The sequence below is a fragment of the Anolis sagrei genome, chromosome 3 (assembly GCF_037176765.1).
Source record: "Anolis sagrei isolate rAnoSag1 chromosome 3, rAnoSag1.mat, whole genome shotgun sequence".
NCBI classification, from domain to species: Eukaryota; Metazoa; Chordata; class Lepidosauria; order Squamata; family Dactyloidae; genus Anolis; species Anolis sagrei.
In genome coordinates, this window is record NC_090023.1 from 197,531,328 (window position 1) to 197,554,756 (window position 23,429).

Consider the following 23,429-nt stretch of genomic DNA (forward strand, 5'->3'; position numbering starts at 1 on the left):
AATTGCTAAGTTGGCAGAAGCTGGGGCTGACAGCGGGAGCTCACCCCACTCCCTGGATTTGAATAGCCAACCTTTCAGTCAGCAAGTTCAGCAACTCAGAGGTTTAACCCGCTGCGCCACCAGGGGGCCCATAGTTAAATACCACTCTGCTTTTTGGTGAGATATGTGACCATGGGCATGGAAAAAATATACCGTATATTCAGGCATATAAGACGACTGGGTGTATAAGTCGACCCCCAACATTTCCAGTTAAAATAAAGAGTTTGGGATATATTTGCTGTATAAGACTACTCCTCTTCCAACACACACCAAATAAAATTTTTGAAAGCATCAGATTTGATTTCAATATGGTAATTTTCCTATTACTGTATCTCCTTTTCTGTCTCTCAGATCTCGCAAATGCGCACCTTCACCACTTCACTGCAGTCTTCAGGAGCGAGATCTGAGAGGCAGAGGAGGAAGTACGGTAATAGGATACAAGGGCAGCCAGACAGGTAAAAGAGTTGTGTTTTTCTGGGCCCAGAGCCACTCTATTTCTTTTTTTCCATACCCTGGGCGCCCCGGACACCTGCAGCTTTCTCCGCCCTTCACTTACACCTTCCCAGTGAGGAACCGCTTCACCTCACCATCGGGACCACATTAAGTCCACAAATCCTGATGAATGGATTTTCTTCTACCAAACTTGTACAGAATCGCCTTAATGCTTTCATACAGTAGCTGCATACGGCAGGGATGTGGCCACTACCATTTTTGAGCTCCCCCCACCATATGTGGCAACCACAGATTCTCCAATCCGGATTGGAAGTTTCAGCACCTGCTCTATAAGATGACTCCCGGCGTATAAGACTACTGTCGTATATAACCCCTGACTTTTGAGAAGATTTTCTTGGGTTAAAAAGTAGTCTTATACGCCAGAATATACGGTACTTAACAAGTCACTTGAGGGCAAAAATAAATGAAGTGCAAATTGAATTCAGCTTCCCTTAGAATAGTAATAGTAATAATAATAATAATAATAATAATAATAATAATAATGACTTTTATTTATAACCTGCCCCCTCCCCCTCTGGGTGGCTTACAGCAATCAAACAATACAGAAAACAGTATGGCAATAAGCAGCGTACAACAAAACAATTAGTTACATAGTACAATTAAAATAACATTATAATAAAGAATTAACAAATAGCAGGAGCAAAACTACTTGCCCTCTAAAAACAGTCTAAATACAATAGAACCACTTTACTTCTACCAGTAAGATTCATATAACTCACTTCCAAAAACTCAAGCATGTGGCCAAAATGAAGTACAGTGTTCCCTCACTTATTGCAGGGGTTCTGTTCCAGGACCAGCCACGATAAGTGAAAATCCATAAAGTAGGGACGCCATATTAATTTTAATATTTATACATTATTTTATATATTTTATATATTATTTTCTTACTCGCACTTCCTTACCCGCCTCCCGGCCCATCCCAAGGGCGCCTGGCTGCCTCCCTGGCCTCTGCAGACCGCAACAGAGCCTCTGGAGCCACATAGGCAGCAGCAGGCCAGGGAGGCAGGCCTTCCCCGCCGCACTTCAGGCTGCCGCACTTCCGGGGTCTGTGGATGCCAGGGAGGCAGGCCTTCCCCACCGCACCTCAGGCCGCCGCACTTCTGGGGTCACTGGCCTCCATTGGATGTAAATATTTTATGTTTTGTATTTTTATTAATATTTTCAAAAATCCACAAAACAGTGAGTCCACTAAAAGCGAACCACCAAGTAGTGAGGGAACACTGTACAGTCAGCCCTCACATTTACACATTTCTCTTGCATGGATTTTATTATTCAGAGGTTTGTAGCTGCTCATTAATTAGCTCACGCTCGTCCTGCTCTTTCTGCTGCTTCTCTGCCTGTCCTTCAATGTCCTGCCACTATGATCTGAGTGGAAATTTATACCATATTATGACACATATGCTATCTTATCCCAAAACCTCCTGCTTCTCATCTCATATCTTCCAAGGCATATCTGTTCAATGTGTTTCCTTCAAAATAAAACCCCTTCACAGGGAACTTAGTTAAGGGAAGGGAATGGCACAGCATGCCAACTGCTTAGTGTGTCAAAGGAATATGATGGAATGCACCAGAAAACTGCAGAACAGCAGAAAATGACTGCAGCACAAGTCACCATATTGCTGTCTTCATTTTAGGGTCCTAAACATATGGCGTGCCTATGTATTCTGTCAAGTTATGGTGAAAAATGCTAGCGAGGAACGTAGACTTTTTTCCAACGTGGATCGCATACTATTAGAAATGTTATCTAAAGGAAATCTAAAAATTTAAAGGGAAAGCTGCCATGAAAGTGGGAGCTTATTTTTTCATACTTATTTTGCACTTGCTGTTCCCAATTTTTCTATTATGTGCAAATCTAGTAAGTATTAAACCAGCTGGCGCTGTTCAGTACTGAGGCAACACCAGAAGGAACACATCTTTATCATTCTCCGAGTTCTTATTTAACATGCTGCTGATACAATCAGATATTGATCACCATCATGCCTATTGGAAACATTGTTAAGAGTAGGATTATAAGGACAACGGGCTGCTGACAGTACTTAATTATTTAGTCCAAAGGAACAAGTTTTGTGATTCCAATTTCCGTACATCTATCAATACACAACTGTTTATAAATCTTTTCCTTACTATCACAATGAACAGCCTGTTCTATTTGGTAATTTACCATTACTACAATCAATATTTTTTCCTTTTTTTCTTCCTGCTTGAACTGTTACTTTATCTAATAAATGACATACTTAGCAAATACACATGAATGTTCACAAGTGACAAAAGATAAACTCTAAGCCAGTGGTTCTCAACCTGTGGGTCCCCAGATGTTTTGGCCTTCAACTCCCAGAACCCTTATAGTTGGTAAACTGGCTGGGATTTCTGGGTGTTGTAGGACAAAACACCTGGGGACCCACAGGTTGAGAACCACTGCTCTAAGCTAAAAGATACTGGCCTTTCTAATCAAATTGTTTAATAACTTATGCAGGTAGTCCCCAAGTTATAAACAAAAAAGGTTTTGTAATTTGTTCTTAAGTTGAATTGGCATGTAAGTCGAAACAGGTACATTTTTAAAGTGAAACTCCAGCCAAATATGTATATATCTTTTAGCTTTGGATAGCATAAAAGGTAAAGGTTTTCCCGACATTAAGTCTAGCCATGTCCGACTCTGGAGGGTGATGCTCATTTCCATTTCTAAGCTGAAGAGCCGGCGTTGTCCATAGACACCTCCAATGTCATGAAGCCAGCATGACTGCATGGAGAACTGTTACCTTCCTGAAGAAGCAGTACTTATTGATCTACTCACATTTGCATGTTTTTGAACTGCTAGGTTGGCAGAAGCTGGGCCTAGCAGTGGGAGCTCACCCTGCTGCCTGGATTTGAACTACCAACCTTTTGGTCAGCAAGTTCATCACCTCCTCAGTTTAACCTGCTGCCCCATGAGGGGGCCCTTGGATAACATAGGGAAGGCTTGACAGCTCTGTGGTGTTTGTTCCACTGTCTGTTCAGAAGCTTTCACCTCACTTTCTGTTCCTGTGATAATTGAATTTTGAAAAATGTGGCTTGTTGTGGAAACAAAGTTTGGTTGTAAAGTTTCTGTTGAGACACCTTTTCCTCATGATAACTCTTTCAGGAGTGGATTTCCTTTCTAAGGGGCAGACTTCTCTCACTTCCTGTTGTCTCACCTCCATTCTTAAATGTGAGTTGTTTGTAAGTCAGATGTTTGTAACTCGGAGATAAAGCAGATTGGAGCAGATTCACATTTCCTCCAGAACAGAAAACACATGGCTTCTCAGTCAGCTATTTCTAACTAGTTTTAAACATAATGCCAAGTGGTTGTCAAATGTAGCTTGCCAAATGCAAACCATATCCTAATAGCAAGCTATAACCACTAAGCTACACATATAGGCTGATATATGTTCTGGGGACATGCCTTCATTTTTTTAAATTTCAAAATATCATCACTGACTTCTTTAACCATCATGTTTGGTTTTTGGAGTCAACATTTCTCAGTTTTGATGTTTTCAATGAAAACCAATCTGCATACCCTACCACTGGAGGAAAAAAGAGTTCTCATCATAGAACACTTTCTCATCATGTAAGCCCTGCACTAGAAGAAACAAGATGATACAACTAGTTAACATCTGGTTGCAGTACCTGTTTATCCATAATCTCTGTCAAATTATGAAGGCAGGCAGGCAGGTAGAAGAGAAAGATGATCAAACTCAGGACTGTGATACAGAAGTGACTGAACAGATCTAATAGGAAACGGTGTGTAAGTACAAGAGTGAAGAAAATGTGCTGCCTACTTGGCTGTTCCTTCCAATAATCTTTCTTAACTTGGCTCTGATATTATGGAATTATGAGGTATGTGTGGATTAAATAACTATAGACCAGATTTCTGTCTCCGGCATTATCTTCTGAAGCCTTCTCTGTTTTCACTGTATCCTAAAATCCTCTAAAATTAAAACAGATACATTTCACATTTTGACATGTACGGAGCCTCGTACAACAGCATGATACACTAATTTTCCAAAAGAGAACATTTATAGAAAAGGCTTACGTACTTATTTTCTGCTCCTTTTCATTTTTCCTTTGTGAGATTTGCCTTTTCAGCTTATTCACCTCTGCCTGGAAAGACTCAACAGCTCTTTCACTTTTCTCTAAATCTATACATACTGCCTGGGAGAAATACAACAAGGTTAGTTCAATTGACATTCAACAGCCCTAGAAGAAATACAATGCCAAGTCAAGATCAAAGACAGAGGTATTATGAGATGTTCATAAGATAGGTTCTTGTGTCACTTGCGTCCAAACCTCAATTTCAGTATAAGTGAGAAGTTTGCTTCATGATCTGTAACTGATAGCAAGCGACAGAAATTAATTGGCTAAACTGTGTTTTGACACACTGGCACTGTTAAATCAAATAGAAATATAGAAATCCTCATTGATAATAGGGAATAATATTTGGCGCCTAATCAAGCACACTTTTACACCGCCTGAGCTCTGCAAGTGCAGCATTTTCCCAAATGAAGCAGAGAGTGTTTGAGGACTGGGACTTCCGTAGGGATACCAAGGTGCTTGTTTATAAAGCTATTGTCCTCCCAACCCTGCTCTATGCCTGTGAGATGTGGACAGTCTATAGACGTCACATGCAACTCCTGGAATGATTCCATCAGCGCTGGCTCCGAAAAATCCTGCAAATCTCTTGGGAAGACAAGCGGACAAATGCCAGTGTGCTGGAAAAGCAAAGACCACCAGCATTGAAGCGATGGTCCTCCGCCATCAACTCCACTGGACTGGCCATGTTGTCCGGTTGACCAACCACCATCTCCCAAAGCAGTTGCTCTATTCTGGACTCAAGAACAGAAAACGGAATGTCGGAAGACAGGAAAAGAGATTTAAAGACGGGCTCAAAGACAACCTTAAAAACTCTGGCATAGACACTTGCGAAGCCCTGGCCCTTGAGCGCTCCAGTTGGAGGTCAGCTGTGACCAGCAGTGCTGCAGAATTTGAAGAGGTACAAATGGAGGGCGAAAGAGAGAAACATGCTAAGAGGAAAGTGCGTCATCCTCGGACTACGAGGGATCGCCTAAGTAAGTAAGTACAGATCAACCCACAGATTCTTAAATGTTAGAATGGAATTCAGAGCCCAATTCTATCATTTACAACATCTATTTAGAAGGGTGGATTCAATGGGCAGGTAAAGAGCTAGGACTATCTATCCTGGAACACCCTGAGGGCAGCCCTAAGCAACTAATGATATTGAATAGCTTGCACTTGCATACCAAAATTGAAGGAATGTATGGGGTTATCTATATACCTAACAATAAAGTGGAAATACCTATGTGTGTATGTGGCTGGGATACTCACATCCACAGACAGGCTCCCACTCCCACAAACAGCTTTAATACACAGTGCTGAGGAGCCACCAACAGCCCTCTCTCTAATGACATTTTAGGTTATAGCAAACATCATGAACATGCAGCCCAACCCCTGCCAATGTCTTCTGCAAACAACATACTGCCCACCACCCAAGGAATGCTTTCATTGAGGGACAATTTCATTCTAGATTTTAAGTGTTTCCTCCACCACAAACACCTCAATGTTTCTGAATCTCTCCATTGGTATGAAATTTGCATGACCCCACCCACTGCCTCTCCCATAACCCTTTCCTACTCTTTTCTGTGGGGCACAGCAAACAGAGCTGCATTGATTAGCAACTGAACATACTGGAGGGGGTTGGAGGTCTGACTCAGTATGATGGAAGTTGTAGTTCACCCTGAATCAAGACGGAGCACTGTGACCCCTACCAACAATGGTTCTGGGCCACATTTAGCACACAGAACACCCCCATGATCAACAGAAAGTACTGGAGGTTTTGGGGAGAACTGACCTTGATTTACTTCACCCACATCCAGAGAGCACTGTGAACCCAAACAACAATAGATCTGGACTAGATTTAACACAACCGGTATGCCCAAATTTGAATACTGGTGGGTTTTGGTGGGGATTAGCCTGGAAATTTGGAGTTGTAGGTACTGGGATTTACAGTTCACCTGCAATCAATGAGCACGCTGAACCCACCAAAGATGGGACTGGACCAAACTTGGCACACAGAGCCCTCATTACCAGCAAAAAATACTGGAGGTCTTGGGGGGGGGGGGAGGATTACCGTGATTTGGGGGAGCTGTAGTTCACCAACATCCAGAGAGCACTGTGAACCCAAACACTGATGGATCTGGACCAAACTTGGCACGCATACCTGGTATGCCGAAATTTGATTACTGGAGGGGTTTGGGAGGAAATGACTTTCTTCTCTGGGAGTTGTAGTTCACCCACAACCAGAGCAACTGTGACTTCCACCTATGATGGACCTGGACACACAGAATCCTCATGACTAACTCAACCTACTGGAGGGCTTTGAGGGGACCGACTCATCATAGTGGAAGTTGTGCTTTACCCTACAGCAAGAGAGCACACTGAACCCCAGATGATGCATCTAGAGCAAACCCGCCCAACATAACAAACTTTAAGTACTGATAGAGTTTTTTTTAACCTGGCATGATGTGAGTTGTAATTCACCCACAACTTTATGCACTTTGTACAATAAAAAATTCATTTTTTTTTCAAATAACCTGGGCAATGCTGGGTACCTAAGCTAGTTTGAAATAAATATAGGTGTGATACCTACTTAAGTTGCTGTAGGTATGCTGCAAAAATCAAAGCTGGAGGCGATGAAGAAGCAGCTTAATAAAATGCATTTACTTATTTTCTGTATTTATATCTTACTTTTTTCTTAATAAGTGATCCAAGTCAACACACAAGACAAGTTAAAGTGAAACACACTTTAAGCAATTGATAATATTAAAGTTTAAAAGTATTAAACAATCAAGGATACTAAATATAACAATTTAAAAGTTTTAAAAGGCAGTTAAATTATAGTAATAATGATAGTAATAATGGATTTTAGAAAAAATCCACTTAAATTCTGGTTTCTGTCTCCGGCAGAATTCTGGGGTTTGTAGTTTAGTGAGGCTGTTAAAGGCTTCCTCCTAAACTACAAACCCCAGAATTCTGCGGGAGGCAGAAACCAGATTTTAAGTGGATTCATTCTCTAGTGACCAGGAGTCCCATCCCGCAGACCACAAACTTTGAATGCGTTCACCTGAGGGTGGGTGACCGGGACAGAATAGGGATTCTGCTAGTGTACCGTCCACCTCGCTGCACTACAGTCTCCCTACCTGAGCTAGCGGGGGTAGTCTCGAGCCTGGCGTTGGAGTCTCAACGGCTTCTTGTGCTGGGGGACTTCAACATCCATGCCGAGGCGACCCTCACAGGAGCGGCTCAGGACTTCATGTCTGCCATGGCAACCATGGGGCTGTCCCAACAAATATCTGGCCCCACCCACTGTGCTGGACATACATTGGACTTGGTTTTCTGCCAGGGATGGGAGCAGGGTGGCGGTGTGGAGGAGTTGTCCATCTCTCCGTTGCCATGGACTGACCACTTCCTGATCAGATTTAGGCTCACTGCGCCCCCCAACTTCCGCAAAGGTGGAGGACCCATTAAGATGGTCCGCCCCAGGAGGCTTATGGATCCGAATGGATTCCTGACGGCTCTTGGGGACTTTCCCGCCACCTCGGTAGGTGACCATGTCGAGGCCTTGGTCGCTCTCTGGAATGGGGAGATGACCAGGGCAATTGACATGATCGCTCCGGAACGTCCCCTCTCAAGTAGCCGAGCTAAACCAGCTCCTTGGTTTACTGAGGAGCTGGCAGTGATGAAGCGAAGGAAGAGGGAACTAGAGAGCGTGTGGCGCTCGGACCCAAGCGAGTCAAATCGAGCACGGTTTGTGTCCTTTCTAAGGGCATATGCCGCGGCAATAAAAGCCGCAAAGAAAACTTTCTTTGCGGCCACTATTGCGTCTGCAAAAAACCGTCCGGCGGAGTTGTTTCGGATTGTCAGAGGTCTTTTAACTCCTGCCACCTCAGGCGGGAGCCCTGAAAATTCGGTCACGCGCTGCGAAGCATTTGCTCGGTTCTTTGCAGACAAAGTCGCCTTGATCCGCTCTGGGCTCGACACCATGTTAAATGCAGTCTCCGAGGATGTGACACGAGCACCTGCTTGTCCTATTTTGATGGATTCTTTTCAGTTTGTGAAGCCCGAGGATGTGGACAAGATACTCGGAGGAATGAGACCCACCACGTCCATCCTAGACCCCTGCCCATCCTGGCTTCTAAAGGAGGCCAGAGGGGGATTGGCTGAGTGGGTAACGGTGGTGGTTATTGCCTCCCTTCGGGAAGGCAAAATTCCAGCGAGCCTAAAACAGGCTATTATAAAACCGCTGTTGAAGAAACCATCATTGGACCCCACTAAATTAGACAACTTTCGGCCTGTTTCCAATCTCCCCTTTTTGGGCAAAGTCATGGAAAGCGTGGTGGCCTCACAACTCCAGGTATTCTTGAGAGACACGGATTATCTGGATCCGGCACAGTCTGGTTTCAGACCGGGGCATGGTACCGAGACGGTCTTGGTCGCCTTAGTGGATGATCTGCGCCGGGAGCTAGACAGGGGGAGTGTGTCCCTGTTGGTGCTCCTGGACCTCTCAGCGGCCTTCGATACCGTCGACCACGGTATCCTTCTGGGGCGCCTTGTGGAAATGGGTCTCGGGGGCACTGCTTTGCAGTGGCTCCAGTCATTTCTGGAGGGCCGTACCCAGAAGGTGTTATTGGGGGACTCCTGTTCAACACCACAGCCTTTGACCTGTGGGGTTCCTCAGGGCTCTATACTGTCCCCCATGCTGTTTAACATCTACATGAAGCCGCTGGGTAAGATCATCCGGAGTTTCGGGGTACGGTGTCATCTGTACGCAGATGATGTCCAGCTCTGTCACTCCTTTCCACCTGCTACTAAGGAGGCTGTCGAGGTCCTGAACCTGGCCGCTGTAATGGACTGGATGAGGGCGAACAAACTGAAATTAAATCCAGACAAGACAGAGGTACTCCTGGTCAGTCGCAAGGCCGAGCAGGGTATAGGGTTACAGCCTGTGCTGGATGGGGTCGCACTCCCCTTGAAGGCGCAGGTTCGCAGCTTGGGTGTGACCCTGGATTCATCGTTGAGCCTGGATCCCCAGGTTTCAGCGGTGACCAGGGGAGCATTTGCACAGCTTAGGCTCGTGCGCCAGCTGCGCCCGTACCTTGGGAAGTCTGACTTGGCCACGGTGGTACACGCTCTGGTCACATCCCGCCTTGACTACTGCAACGCTCTCTACGTGGGGCTGCCCTTGAAGACGGCCCGGAAGCTTCAGCTAGTCCAGCGCGCGGCAGCCATGTTACTAACAGGAGCAGGACGCAGGGAGCATACAACGCCCTTGTTGTTCCAGCTCCACTGGCTGCCGATCTGCTTCCGGGCCCAATTTAAGGTGCTGGTGCTAACCTACAAAGCCCTAAACGGTTCCGGCCCAAAATACCTTTCGGACCGCATCTCGGCCTATGAGCCCACGAGGACCTTGAGATCGTCTGGGGAGGCCCTTCTCTCGCTCCCGCCTGCCTCACAGGCACGTCTGCCGGGGACAAGGGATAGGGCCTTCTCAGTGGTGGCCCCCCGGCTGTGGAACACCCTCCCTGTTGACATCAGGCAGGCGCCCTCCCTTATGTCCTTCCGGAAGAGCCTGAAGACATGGCTATTCGAGAAGGCATTCAACTAAATGCTACAGCAACTGGAAATGACAACTGGAACGGAATGTAGACTACGAGATTGGTTATGATTCTATGATAAGACGAAGCGGATTTTTTAGTGTAATTTGATGATAGTGTATTATTGTTATGTTGTTATAGTGCCATGGTAGTTTATTGTATGATATGTTTGTTTATGTTGTACACCGCCACGAGTCGCCCTAGGGCTGAGAGCGGCGGTTAATAAATGAAGCAAATAAATAAATAAGCAAATAATAGTGTGATGAGGTGCTTTAACTGCCATGATTCAGTGCCTCGTGTCTCATATTGTAACATTCCACTCTCAATGAAAGAACCCTTTACAATGGACAGTTATTGATCAGGGATTAGTTTCTGCTATAGTATTTCATACATCATTGCAGATATTTAGTGAATAATGACATTCCTGTTGGCTATGTTGACTAGAGCTAGGGATTCATGTTCTCCATTTTTGATGGTAGAAAACCTACCAAGGACTCTAATGATCAGAACAGAAATGGCTGTCTACATCAAATTATTCACCCCATTATTTGAAATGTGACAGGAATGCAGTTAATTTAAAAACTGAATGTGTACTTTATAGAGAGGAATGGTTCCTGGGTAAGTAACCCTTTATTCACTGCTAAACAGTCACATAAAAGTGCTGCCTGTTAATAAGGTAAAATTTCTTGGAAATTCACATAGTTCCATATTTTGATGTTAATTTCTTTATGTGATAAGCTCACTGCCGTTATTATTTTGTATTATGTTGTATTACTTTAATGTATTTGCATTTGTTTGAGCATTGAATGTTTGCCTTTTTGTGCGTAAACCGCTCTGAGTCCCCTTAGGTACAGGGGTAGTCTATAATTAATTAATTCATTATTATTATGCTATTTTTGAAGAATTTTAAATTGAAAAAGAAGATCAAATAAGTTTTTTTACAGGTTCACATAGATAAAATACATCTGTAACCATAATTGCTGACCGACATTAAAATAAAAGGATTTACCTGTACTTTTTCCTGAAGTGCATTATAAACCTGATATATAGCCCTGATATCCTTCATCACACCATCTTTATCAAAAAAGTCGGTACTAAAAAGACAACAGGAACAATGAATTAGAAGAAGGCGCCTTTTTTGTCTTAAGACAGTTCATATTTCTCTGAGCTATATTCTAGGCAACAGTACATTAACTTCTGAAACTATTTGCAGAACCAGTTAGTTTCACTCAGCCTGACATTAGAATGAGTAATGCAGGAGAAATATTTGCTTGGTAGGACCAGCTTGTTCTATTCCCTGACCATGTTTAATGGCGCCAAAAAATTACAATCACTATCTCTCTCTCTCTCTCTCTCTCTATATATATATATATATCAAAGTCCAAGAAAAGATTTTCACTGAACTCATAGAAAGTCTATACATGAAACTCTCTCACAGATAAGCTTGATCATAATAACTTTACTTTTTAATGAACCAGCTGTATGTCATAGGAATTCTTAAATAATTTCTCCTATTTAATTATTATGAAGATAGAAGTCATAATCAAGTATATTGCACACATATTCTTGCTATAATATCTTGGTATGTCAGAATTACTTATTAAAATATTTACCCATGTTCTTTAATAACTTTGGTGTAATTCTGAGATGTATTTGGCACTGAAGAGACCTTGTATTCCTGCTGACTTGTGTTGCCTAGATTAGGAATAGTGAGTGACACCCGTTGATTATACCTGCAGGAAAAAAAACATTTAGAAAAACAGTTGTTACCCTTCCCAGATTCCTCCTAGCCATGGGCATCTCTCTAAAAGAGATTCCATTCATAATAGCAACTCAAATTAAATCCTTCCCACTACTCAGGATTTTAAAATCAAACAAAACCACAACTTTCAATGTAACTTGAATCAAATGGCAAATGCTAGGTGGCACTTATTTGGTGTAGTTATTCAATTGATGAAGTGTACATTGTAATGTCCCTATTGCTACCACATCAATATAATTTTTTTTAAAACACTGGCAAAATGCAGGATGAGTTTTCTTTGCTAAATCATAAGTTACTAATCATAGTTTATATTGTAACAATATGTGCCCCCTCCCCCTTGGTGGTGCAGCAGGTTAAACTGATGAGCTGCTGAACTTGCTGGACTAAGAGGTCAGCAGTTTGAATCCAGGGAACGGGGTGAACTCCCACTGTTAGCCCCAGTTTCTGCCAACCTAGTAGTTCAAAAACATGCAAATGTGAGTAGATCAATAGGTACTGTTACAGCGGGAAGCTAACGGTGCTCCGTGCAGTCATGCAAGCCACATGACCTTGGAGGCATCTATGAACAACACCAGCTCTTCGGCTTAGAAATGGAGATGATCACCACCCTCCAGAATTAGACTCAACTAGATTTAATGTCAGGGCAAACCTTTACCTTTTACATTTTAATGTCTATATTGCTACCACATCAATATATTTTTTTTAAACACTGGCAGAATGCAGGATGAGTTTTCTTTGCTAAATCATAAGTTACTAATCATTGCTTATATTGTCACAAAATGCTAGAGTGTGCTTATTATGTGTGAATCTATCTCTAGTAGTAAAAAGTTCCAAGTAACATCTTAGTCCCTCTTGTGGCTCTCAAAGGCCACTATAGTGCAAAGCTCTTGAGTGACTACAGTAATAAAAATACAGAAAGAAAAAGAACAGAAAGGATGATTTACTATGAAATAAACGGATAATGTAGTTGCCACTATATAATTATCAAGTGTAGTGAGGTTCATCGAACTAGCAAGATTCAAAAGATAACATTCTCTTCTAGATATTTCAACATGTTATCATAATGCCTTTCAATAATGAATCCCGTAAGTTACCAGTACTTTCCATTGTTTATATATTGGATATATTACCTAACATTTTGTCATTTAATTTGGCTAAAACCAAGAAAACCCCAATTTCACTACAGACACTTCAGGCTGTATTTTAAAGTTATTCTGCTGCATTACTGTGGGCTACATCAATAACTGTTTACCTTCTGTTTGGTCTAAAGAGAACATATTCTAAAGCATGTGTTGAATTATTAGCCGTGGAGATGAAGCTGAATAGAAGGAAGACAAGGTCAGGCACTCCAAGAATCTGTGTCAGCTGTTTATGGATGATGTGCTCTCTATAGGACATTTGCTGTTGAGTGTTTCTCCTAAACCTGTACCATCCAATAACATTCTACAATAAAGGATAAGACAACAAAGTATTAATAAAAGTTAAGAATGGTTTTATCTGTTCATGCTTCAGAACTACAGCCACTATGGCTAGAAGAAGTAAAATGTCAACACGATGTCTGAATTCCTGAACATAATTATACTGATTACAAAATGATATTGAAAGTACCATATGCTAATGTCACATTTTAAAAGAAGACATGTTGCAATCTACAGAATATGGAATCTTTTCACTTTATACAGAATCCAATGCATAATGAAGGATTACATTTTGTAATGATAGAAATGCCTTGATTTCACAGATATGTTAAACAAATACCATTTATTTTCAAAACTCAACAGATGAATCACAGTAGTACTACTTCCATGACATACTTTTCCAGGACTACCATCTATTGACATGTTTATGAACATACATATATAAACCTGCCTTATACAGAGTTAGAATAACGGTCCATCAAGCCTAATATACCTACTTTGAGCAGATACTGCCAGTCAGGAACTGCATAGAGATCTTCCTATGGCAACTACAATCAACCCTCCATATTTGCTGGGGTTGGGGCATAGGAACGAGTGAAAATATTTTTTATTTAGAGAACACCTCTCTGGGAACTTCTGAGAACTGATTATAGAATTACACTGGGAGCCCTGGAGATTTCTAGACAGGTGTTCTGTCTAGAAATCTCTAGGTCCTCCAGTGTAGCCACAGAGTCTAACCTGTGTGCAAGCAAATCTGCAAACATCAAAAACATTGACTGAACACCTTTGGGACTGAACCAGAATCTTCTACTTGTAAAGCGTGTGATCTGCCACTGAGATACTGCCTAAATGAAGTTGGATTCATGTGCTAGCGGTGTATGTTTTAATTTATATATAAATAATGTTATATTTAATACTATAAGCCTGAAATTCAGTAAAATATTTTTGTTCAAGCAAGGTGTTCTTATAGGCCATATAAGATCTGTCTACTCTTGGGAGTGCCATGTAATCTAAGTAGCAAAGAAATGCAAATTCAACCTTCCCTTGGAAATTGAGATCTATTGCATAATTTCTTCAATAAAGTGAATGGTTCTAAACTAGGATTTTGAAACAAAGCCTACAGGTAGAGGCTGACTGCCTTCGTCTTTCCAGTCCAACAACTGCCTTTACTGCGCTTAGATGTATTGAAGCATTACAGTGTAGCATTACATGTGTTGTAGAATTACAGTGATCAACTAAAAATAATCTAAAACCCTGGGTGTGCATAGACAACCTCTGAAAAACAATCCGATTAAAGACATAATAAATTCAAACATAATAAAAATGCACAATACTAGAATGAATGTGTAATATTTACCGTATATACTCAAGTATATACGGTAAATATTACACATTTTCCAGCCCCTTTTAGCCCGGAAAAGCCCCCCTCAGCTTATACTCTGGTGAGGGTCCTAGCAGGAAGGTGTGGGGCTGAAAGAAGGGCCTTTTTCAGCCCCACACCTTCCCGCCAGGACCCTCACCTATCTGCACAGCAACCCAATTCTATTTCCTCTCCTCTCTCGCGCTGCGCACACTTCCTTCTCTTCTCGGTGCCATGCGTGCCTCCCTTTCCTCTCTCAGCACAGCAACCTAGCTGGATGATTGTGCCGAGAGAGGAGGACAGGCCGTGCGCCTTCCTTTCTTCAGTCCTTCTCACTTCCTCCCTTCTCACCTGTTTTTTCCCACTTTTCCAGCACCCCTTTCCCACCCCAGTCTTCAATTTTTCTAGTTTTTCCCGTCCTATGCCAGTCTTTACTATCCCGAGCCCCTCTCTCCCACTTTTCCAGCTCCCTTTGCACCTCAGTCTTTCCAGGTTCCAGCCTCTCTTTCCCATTTTGGTCTTGCCCCCTTTCTCACCATAGTTTCCCACTTTCCCACCCCTCTTTCTCACCCCAGTCTTTCCCAGCCCCTTTCTCATCTCAATCTTTCCCACTTCTCCACTTGCCCCCTTCTCACTCCAATCTTTCCACCTTTCCAGTGCCCCCTTTTGCACCCTAGTCTTGCTCATTTTGCAATCTTCCTTTCCCCATCCCAAACTTTTCTGGCTGCCCCACTTTCCCACCCCAATTTCCCCTGCTTCTCCCAACCTCTTCTTCACACTCTAGACCGGGGTCTTTCCCACTTTTTCAGCCACCCTTCCCACCCCAATCTTTCCCAATTTCCAGTCCCCCTTTCACATCTCAGTCCTTCCCACCCTCAGCTTCTACTCAATATGTTTTCTCAGTTTTTAGTGGTAAAATTAGATACCTCGGTTTATATTCGGGACAGCTTATACTCGAGTATGTATGGTAAGTAGTACAGAAGAGTATTGCATTACCATGTCAGTAAATAAATTTAGATTGAATTCAGGGAATTATTCCTTTGCACTCAAAGCCTTTCTCCCTTGCAACAGTCAAGCTTAATGAGACCGCTGCTGTTGTTTTACTAATGGGGGGTGGGGAGAGATGAAGACAGCAATTTATAGGATAAATACTCAGCTGCTTAAGGTTGTCAGGAAAGAAAAAGCAGGGAGCACTTTATGTATGAGGACATAATTTCTTCCCCCTTCCAACCTAAGACCAGCTGCTTCTTAATATCTGAATCAGCTCCCCACTTCCCCTTCCCATCAGTGAACAACCACAGTAAGGAGCATATGGAACTGTGTGGACAGAGCATTATATTACTCCTCGATCTAGAATCTCAGTCCTAGTCACAATGCAGCTGTCTGACATAACCGCAGTTCAAAAGGGGCAATGTCTTCTGATCAGCCTAGTTTGCTGATATTTTTTATCCAGAAGAACAAGCAACAATAAAAGGCAAGTGCTGTAGAGCAGCAAAGATGTCAACTCATTTTCTCCAATGTTCCAGTTATACCAGGTACTAGTCTGGTCTTATTGTAGTATTACTTACTAAGTAGCAATGCTCTGCTTCGCTCCATTGCTAAAATAGTTGCATTATGACAGAGCTCAAGTCAACTTAATGGGATATGACTACATTCAGTTTAACTCTGGCATATCCTTTATCACGTGGTACTTAAAAGCTTTTCTTCCCTCAAGTGTTTACACTTTATTAATATTGTGCAAGGAAAGCACTGTTGTAGATACTTCAAAGAATGCCTGCAAGTTCCTCTCCTCCAAAATGAGTACTCTGGAATCTATAACAGAAAAATTCATTTACAAAATTAATCAAGTGAAATAAGGGCTAATTTTAAGAAACTGTTTCCTTGCCTGAACTGGAACTAAAAGAAATGTATCTCTGTGTGTCACTGAGATAGAATTCCTTGCTTATTGTTAGTGAATCTATATTAAAGATGCCCTGCTCTCCAGAAAATAGGAGATTACATGCCAGTAACCAGTACTCAAATCTCCCTTCCTTGATAAGGATGGTTAAGAGTGGTGTTATTGAGCAGCTCCAAATTCCAAAGGCTGATATACATTCTGAATAGACGTCTAGGTAGTAGGTTAAGATAAGGCTGTCTAAATCTCCTTAGTTGATTATTATTCACTGGGGCAGATCTAGCAGAGGCTTTAGGAGAGCTTTTGATACCATCAGCAATGACATTTCAACTGTATGGCTTGAAAGTAAGAGGCAATTATTTACTTGCCATAGATCTGTTCCTACCTGTGGAAAATACAAAGTAGAACTAGAAAACTGTTCTTTTTTATGGAAGACTTGTGGGATGCCACAAGTTCTCTAGTCATTTCGGTATCTTAGAATTCACATGGAACTATGAGGAGTGGCAGCTCACAGTTGTGAACCAATTCATCACCAATATGATGATGACATGTGACCATCTGTTCCTACTTTCTATCTGAAGCAGTTGTGGTGTCTTCTAAATGAACAGATTGAGGTTTAAAGAATAATTTGAAGAAAAAATGTAAACTCTAAAGAATTTAGCGTAACTACTGTAACACCATTCAGACACAATTCATGTTTGAGTAGTATAGGCAACCTCAAACTGTGGCCCTCCAGCTGTTTGGGCCTTCAACTCCCAGAAGCCCTAATGTGCTTGTTCAATTGTCAGGAATTCTGGAAGTTGAAGGCCCAAACAGCTGGAGGCCTACAGTTTGAAGATACATGGAGTAGTACATCACTTTGGGGACACAGTTGGGTTCACAAGGTGATTAAAAAATGCACTAATAAATAAAAATAAGATAGAATTGTATATAATGTAGGACCTAGAGCAAGAGAAATAGTGGGCTCTCCTGCATTTGGAACATGAGTAATTTTTAAGAGCATAATGGACCAGATTTGGTTGTGATATGCTGGCAGTACCAGTATCAGAAAAAAAGACCTTGCCATTGGAGAATGATTGTGTAATTCTGGAAATATTGCTGTAATGAGCAGTAAACAGAGTTACACTGTAAGGCAAACTCAAACTGCAGCGGCGCAATGGGTTAAACCTTTGTGCTGGCTGAATCACTGACCAAAAGGTCAGTGGTTCAAATCCACGAGATGGGGTGAGCTCCCATCTGTCAGCTCCGGCTTCCCATGCAGAGACATGAGAAAAACTTCCCATAGGATCGTAAAACACTGGGGCATTCCCTGGGCAATGTCCTTACAGACAGCCAATTCCCTCACACCAGAAGCAACTTACAGTTTCTCAAGTTGTTTCTGACATACACAAAAAGCTTCAGATGATCCCAAACACAAAAGACTTAAGATTAATACTTTCATTTAAATACCAAAGAAACACAGGATGGATCTGCAACAATGCCAACTAATTGATTTCCAAGCCAACTCCAAAGTGCTGGACCATACACTTAAAATGTTATAAGCATCACACATATCACTGGTAATAACAGAATAAAAGCAACCAAGGAATCTAAATTCACAAGGGTCATCCTCCTCTGATATCCAGGGAGATCTGCTCACTTTGATCAAATAATAAAAAGTGCCAACTCCTGAAATAAAACTCAGCAGCTAGAAGAGCACTTAAGGCAATGACTTGGCATTTATGGTACTTCTTGTCTGTCATCACCTATTACATATGGGTACTTTGATTCCTTATTGCTCTCATTGTCATATAACCTTTAATCATGATGTGTGCTGTAGTCAGGTGTTGTGCATTTTACTAGTTTTCCTTCTGAAATAAGCAGCTGATTTGCTGTTGTTTTTAATTGTCATTTTGTTATAAGCTGGAAACAGGTAACATTTTTTTTTCTCCTTCATTCGGAGAACTGTTTAACTGAAAATAATTATTCCAGGTAAATTGATCTTGTTGGAACATTGTGAATGTTATCTGGTTCTATATCTTTTCTTACAGATACTCTAAATTCATACAAATATCCCAGTCTGATAACCAACAATAACTATAGGAACTGCAGATGAAGCATGGCAATTTTGGGGGGGGGGGGGGGGGGGAAATTACACAAAGTATTTGAAGACACAATCTTTAGAACCAAACATTAAAAAAAATTACTTGAGCCCTATCGTTACATAAGAGTTTTGTCTACAAAGCTAGATATACTTACTTTTTTCCGATCTTTAAGAATTCTGTCCAAATTTTCTTCATTGACTTTACCTGCATAATCATAAAAGCTTGGGGAGAGGGGGGAGAAATGAGGCTTATATTTGAAATCGGAATCATGTGTACTTGAACAAAGTGATGTGAGAAATATTAAAAATTAACTAGGTATTTTTAATTACAAAAATGTGAGTCAAGGGTTAAATGGATGCAATGACTCAGCAAAAGCTGTAGTTCTATATAAGCAGGTGTACCTGTAGCTTAGTAAACCGCAGGGGGAGAAAGATCTCAGTCTGTGAGAAAGCCTCAGAGTGTGAGATAGGCCTTAGTCTGTGAGAGAAGCCTGAGTGTGAGGAAGGCCTTGGTCTGTGAGAAGGCCTCAGAGTGTGAGACAGTGGTGTGAGAAGCTTCGATGAGAGAAGCCCCAGGTTCAAGGCTTCATGTGTAAAGCTCCTGTGTAAATACAGTGTGAGATGAGGCTCTGTGTAAGAAAAGCTGTTTATTTGCATAAGAAAGAAGTCCAGCATGGAAGCAATGAAGAAAGTAGAAAGAATTTTATTTATGTTATGGACCCTTGTTCTTGTAAATAGTACAATCACATTATTTTACTACAAATAAAAGCTGATAAAAGTATGATAACTGGGATCCAGTGCTGGTAGGGCTATGCTGGTTGTGCAACGGGGCTCTGAATTAAAGAAAGGAACACGTGCGTGAGACAGCGCACCAAGTAAGAGACACAGCTGCGGCAGGATACCAGTGAAGTAATGTAATGCAGGTGGGACAGGATAACAGGGAGGTAATGTAAGAGTGACTGGATTTGATTCATTTTTCACCACTGCTCATATCCCTCCCCTCCTTTTTATCCTTCTTTCCAATGCAACAACGTTTTTGAATGTGTTTGCATAGGATCTCCGGATAGCCTACATCAGTATGCTTGGCTATTGCCCCTCCCCCTTTCTACCGAACTACCTTGCATAGGATTTCCGGATAGCCTACATCAGTATGCTTGGCTGTTTCCCGCCCTCCCCTTCAACCGAACTACCTTGTCGACTCTGTCATAGCCGTGTTTCTCACTGTGTGCGGTTTCTCACACACACAGTGCTGTGTCTGCCGCATGTGTTCCTTTCTCTAACTCAGAGCTGCGTTACGCAACCAGTGTAGCACTACCAGCACTGGGTCGCAGCTATCATACTTTCACCGAAAAGCCTCCTATGGAAGAGGTAACATTGGTCTGTCTGTTTTTGTCCTTTTATCACTTGTGGTTACTGTTTGCTGGGTCACGCTGCTGCTCATAAGTTACTCTGCTGTACATTTATGAAGAGGGTCTTTTGTTAATTAGCCCACTTTCCCAACAAGTGAATGTATTTGGATTATAATGGAATAAACAAAATTAATTGTGTCCATTCACTATAATCCTTATATGATCCTAATCTGGAATTCTTTGACAGCTAATTTTTGAAAAGTGTTTATCTTCAACTTTCTATATGTCAAAAAGTTTCAGAATTAACATGTAAAACTCATTTTAAAATGCATCTTCTTCAAAGTAGTTATTGTGGAAATTCTAGCTTAAGGTTTTGCTCAAATGCCTAATCTTACAGCATAATTAAAAGTCAGGAGTTGTATTCATATCCACTTTACATAAGCATATTTTTGGATAACAGATGCTACATTGTAGCTCAAGGATAGTGAGTGGAATATGAGCCATGAGTGAATGATGCAAATATGTTGGGGCTCAAGTAAGTCTTCATTTTATCAACATAGCTTTTGAATATCAAATTTAAGATGTGAGTAGAACTGTATCTTCATTCACACACTGAAAGAGATGTGTGTGTAAAAAAACAAGTATGAAACTATCCATATAGCAAGTATCCCACTCTAAGCAGGACTAACACCCCGCCAGTAGAATAATTATAAATTAGGACTCAAATTATTTTTTACAGATTTCAAAATGAGATCGGATTAAGGTCTTTAAAAAACAAAATTTCTCTTAAAGTCAATGAAAATTCAGTGCGACAATGTTAAATTTGACACAGAAACAGTATCTACCTATAGGGATGCAGATATTTAAAAGAAATGTAATTCTATCCTGTACTTAAAAGCATTCAGTACAGTACACCGACACTAATAGACCTGAACAGTCAATCTAATAAAAAACTATTTTCTATTCAAACAATTAGTTCTATAGATTTAGCAGCTAATCCATCCATAAGCAAGTAGTACTTTAGGGACTGAGAAGAATAAAGATGCTACTTCTTTCACTCACACAGATTATGGTCCACAATCTCTACTATTTAGCAAAATAAAGCTTGTTCTGTCTACAATAATGCCATAACTGTATTTGTCATACATTAAATTACTATCAAATGAAGTATCTAAATCTTTATACAAGCTTATACATGTAAGCAAAAGATTCAATACAAGCATTACTAAACCTATCAGATAATCCCAACACACATTTTGCAGAAACATTTTTTTCTATATATTACACAAGTAACACAAGTGTAATTAGCATTTCTAATGTAATGCACTGTACAGGCAGTCCCCAAATCACTAACAAGATAGATTCTCTAGGTTTGTTCTTAAGTTGAATTTGTATGTAAGTCAGAAAAGGTACATTTTAAAAGTGTAACTCCAGCTAAATACATACACACGGTTTGGATAGCATGTGGAGTTTGTTTTGCTCTCTGTGCTCCTGTTCAGAAGATTTCACCTCATTTTCTGTCCCTATGATAACTGGATGCTGAAAAAGTTGGCTTGTTGTGGAAAAAAGGATTGGTGATAAAGCTTAAGTGGAGATACCTTTTCTCCATGATAATTCTTCAAGGAGTTAATTTCCCTACCGAGGGTAGATTTTTCTCACTTCCTGTTGTCTCACCCACGTTCCAAACTATGAGTCATATGTAAGTCCTATGATAGCAATTCAGGGACTGCCTGTATCTATTAAAATTTACGTGCATTCGGCATCTACAACTATTCCAATCTGCATTACATATAATATATCTCTAAAAAGAATATTCTATATACTAATTCTCATAAATGTTGGGGATTTATGTTAATGCTAGATTTAGTTCACTCAATGATTCACAAAACAGAAGAAGGAGGGGGAAAATAACTTACCTAAATAATTTCAAACAAGGCTCATGATTATGGATTTCTGTAACAACAACAATGCACATTACAATTATTCAAGACCAAAGAGCTTATCCCCATGTATATCCTTCCAACTTTTCAAATGCAAAACAACGGCCCGCCCCCGTACACACAAAAAGTGTATAACCTCAAAACATATGAATTTACATATTACAAACATCGATTGTTTAAAATTGAAATATTAATGGTGCTATTCTAGATTAGACCTCAGATACATTGCTATTTTTGACAGTGTACTTATTTTCGCTTAGTAAAAAAAGTGAAAAATTCCAAGCTCCCAGTAAAAGCTTGCTATTCAGCTGATACGAGCCAAAGGGCAAAGGACGGACAAGGAAGGGCCATGATATAACCCTCTCTAGTTTATTTTGCAGAAACAAAACAAATGCGCACCTGGAACTTGCCGGAATATCCCTTGCCCTGTCCAAGTTAATTCAGCCATATTAAGTAAGCCAAAATATATTTGGTTTAGGCCAAAATACAAACCCGATTAAATCGGACTATGAGAAAAAAAGTGGTATTTACCGATTACTTGCAAAAATTCAGTGTTGCTGATTTGCGAGTCACTAATGCTAAATGTCTCCTCTTGTCTAACTTCTCCCAACAAGAATCCTTCCTATAAATGAGCAAGGAGGAAAAATTTAATTAATGACACAGAAAAATTACAATGGCATTCATGAACAAGTACATGGAAGAATTACAAAGTCCCACCTGGAAAGTTTAACTACAAAAGATTTTGGCCTTCTTCCCAGAAGATGGGACATTTTAGTAGGATTTAATTCAACTTACATCCTACTTTTTTCTACCATGAGACCCAAAGCTACTCAAAATACAGATTAAAACAAAATAAAGGAAAAATAATAACTGAAAAGTTAACAAGTAAAAAAACAATTATATTAAAATGGGGACCCACAGGTTGAGAACCACTGCTCTACGAGATGTGGATCAAGCACTGAAAGATCACAAACACTTCTCCTGAGTATCTTAAAAACTGGTTAGGCTTGTATAGGAAGACAGCCTGGTGTAACTCCTCTGTGTGTGTGTGTGTGTGTGTAAGCTTTAGACAGCATAAGGAAGGGTTAACGCCCCTGTGGTGTTCGTTTTGCTGTCTGTGCCCCTGTTCAGAAGATTTCATCCCACTTTCTGTCCCTGTGATAATCAGATTTTGACAAATTTGGCTTTTATGGAAACAAGGTTTGGTGACAAAGTTTCAATGGAGATACCTTTTCCCCATGTTAAGTCTTCCAGGAATGAATTTCCCATCCGAGGGGTAGATTTCTCGCACTTCCTGTCGTCTCACCCCCATTTTTAACTACGAGTCGTTGGTAAATTTGATGTTTGTAACATGGGGACTGCCTGTATACTTGTCTATGGTGTAGAAA

At 41.0% G+C, this 23,429-nt stretch overlaps 1 protein-coding gene across 1 annotated transcript in view; it reads right to left on the bottom strand.

Moving 5' to 3' along the window:
* The window catches only part of ABRAXAS2 (abraxas 2, BRISC complex subunit), a 35,487-nt gene that overhangs the window by 2,365 nt on the left and 9,693 nt on the right, over positions 1-23,429 (bottom strand). The window contains exons 2-8 of the mRNA XM_060768604.2: positions 22,573-22,663; positions 22,018-22,054; positions 18,908-18,974; positions 13,250-13,440; positions 11,849-11,968; positions 11,245-11,329; positions 4,605-4,719 (exon numbers count right to left, since the gene is read on the bottom strand). Of these exons, the coding sequence (XP_060624587.2) occupies positions 4,605-4,719; positions 11,245-11,329; positions 11,849-11,968; positions 13,250-13,440; positions 18,908-18,974; positions 22,018-22,054; positions 22,573-22,663 (706 nt within the window). The remainder of the gene's footprint in view (positions 1-4,604; positions 4,720-11,244; positions 11,330-11,848; positions 11,969-13,249; positions 13,441-18,907; positions 18,975-22,017; positions 22,055-22,572; positions 22,664-23,429) is intronic.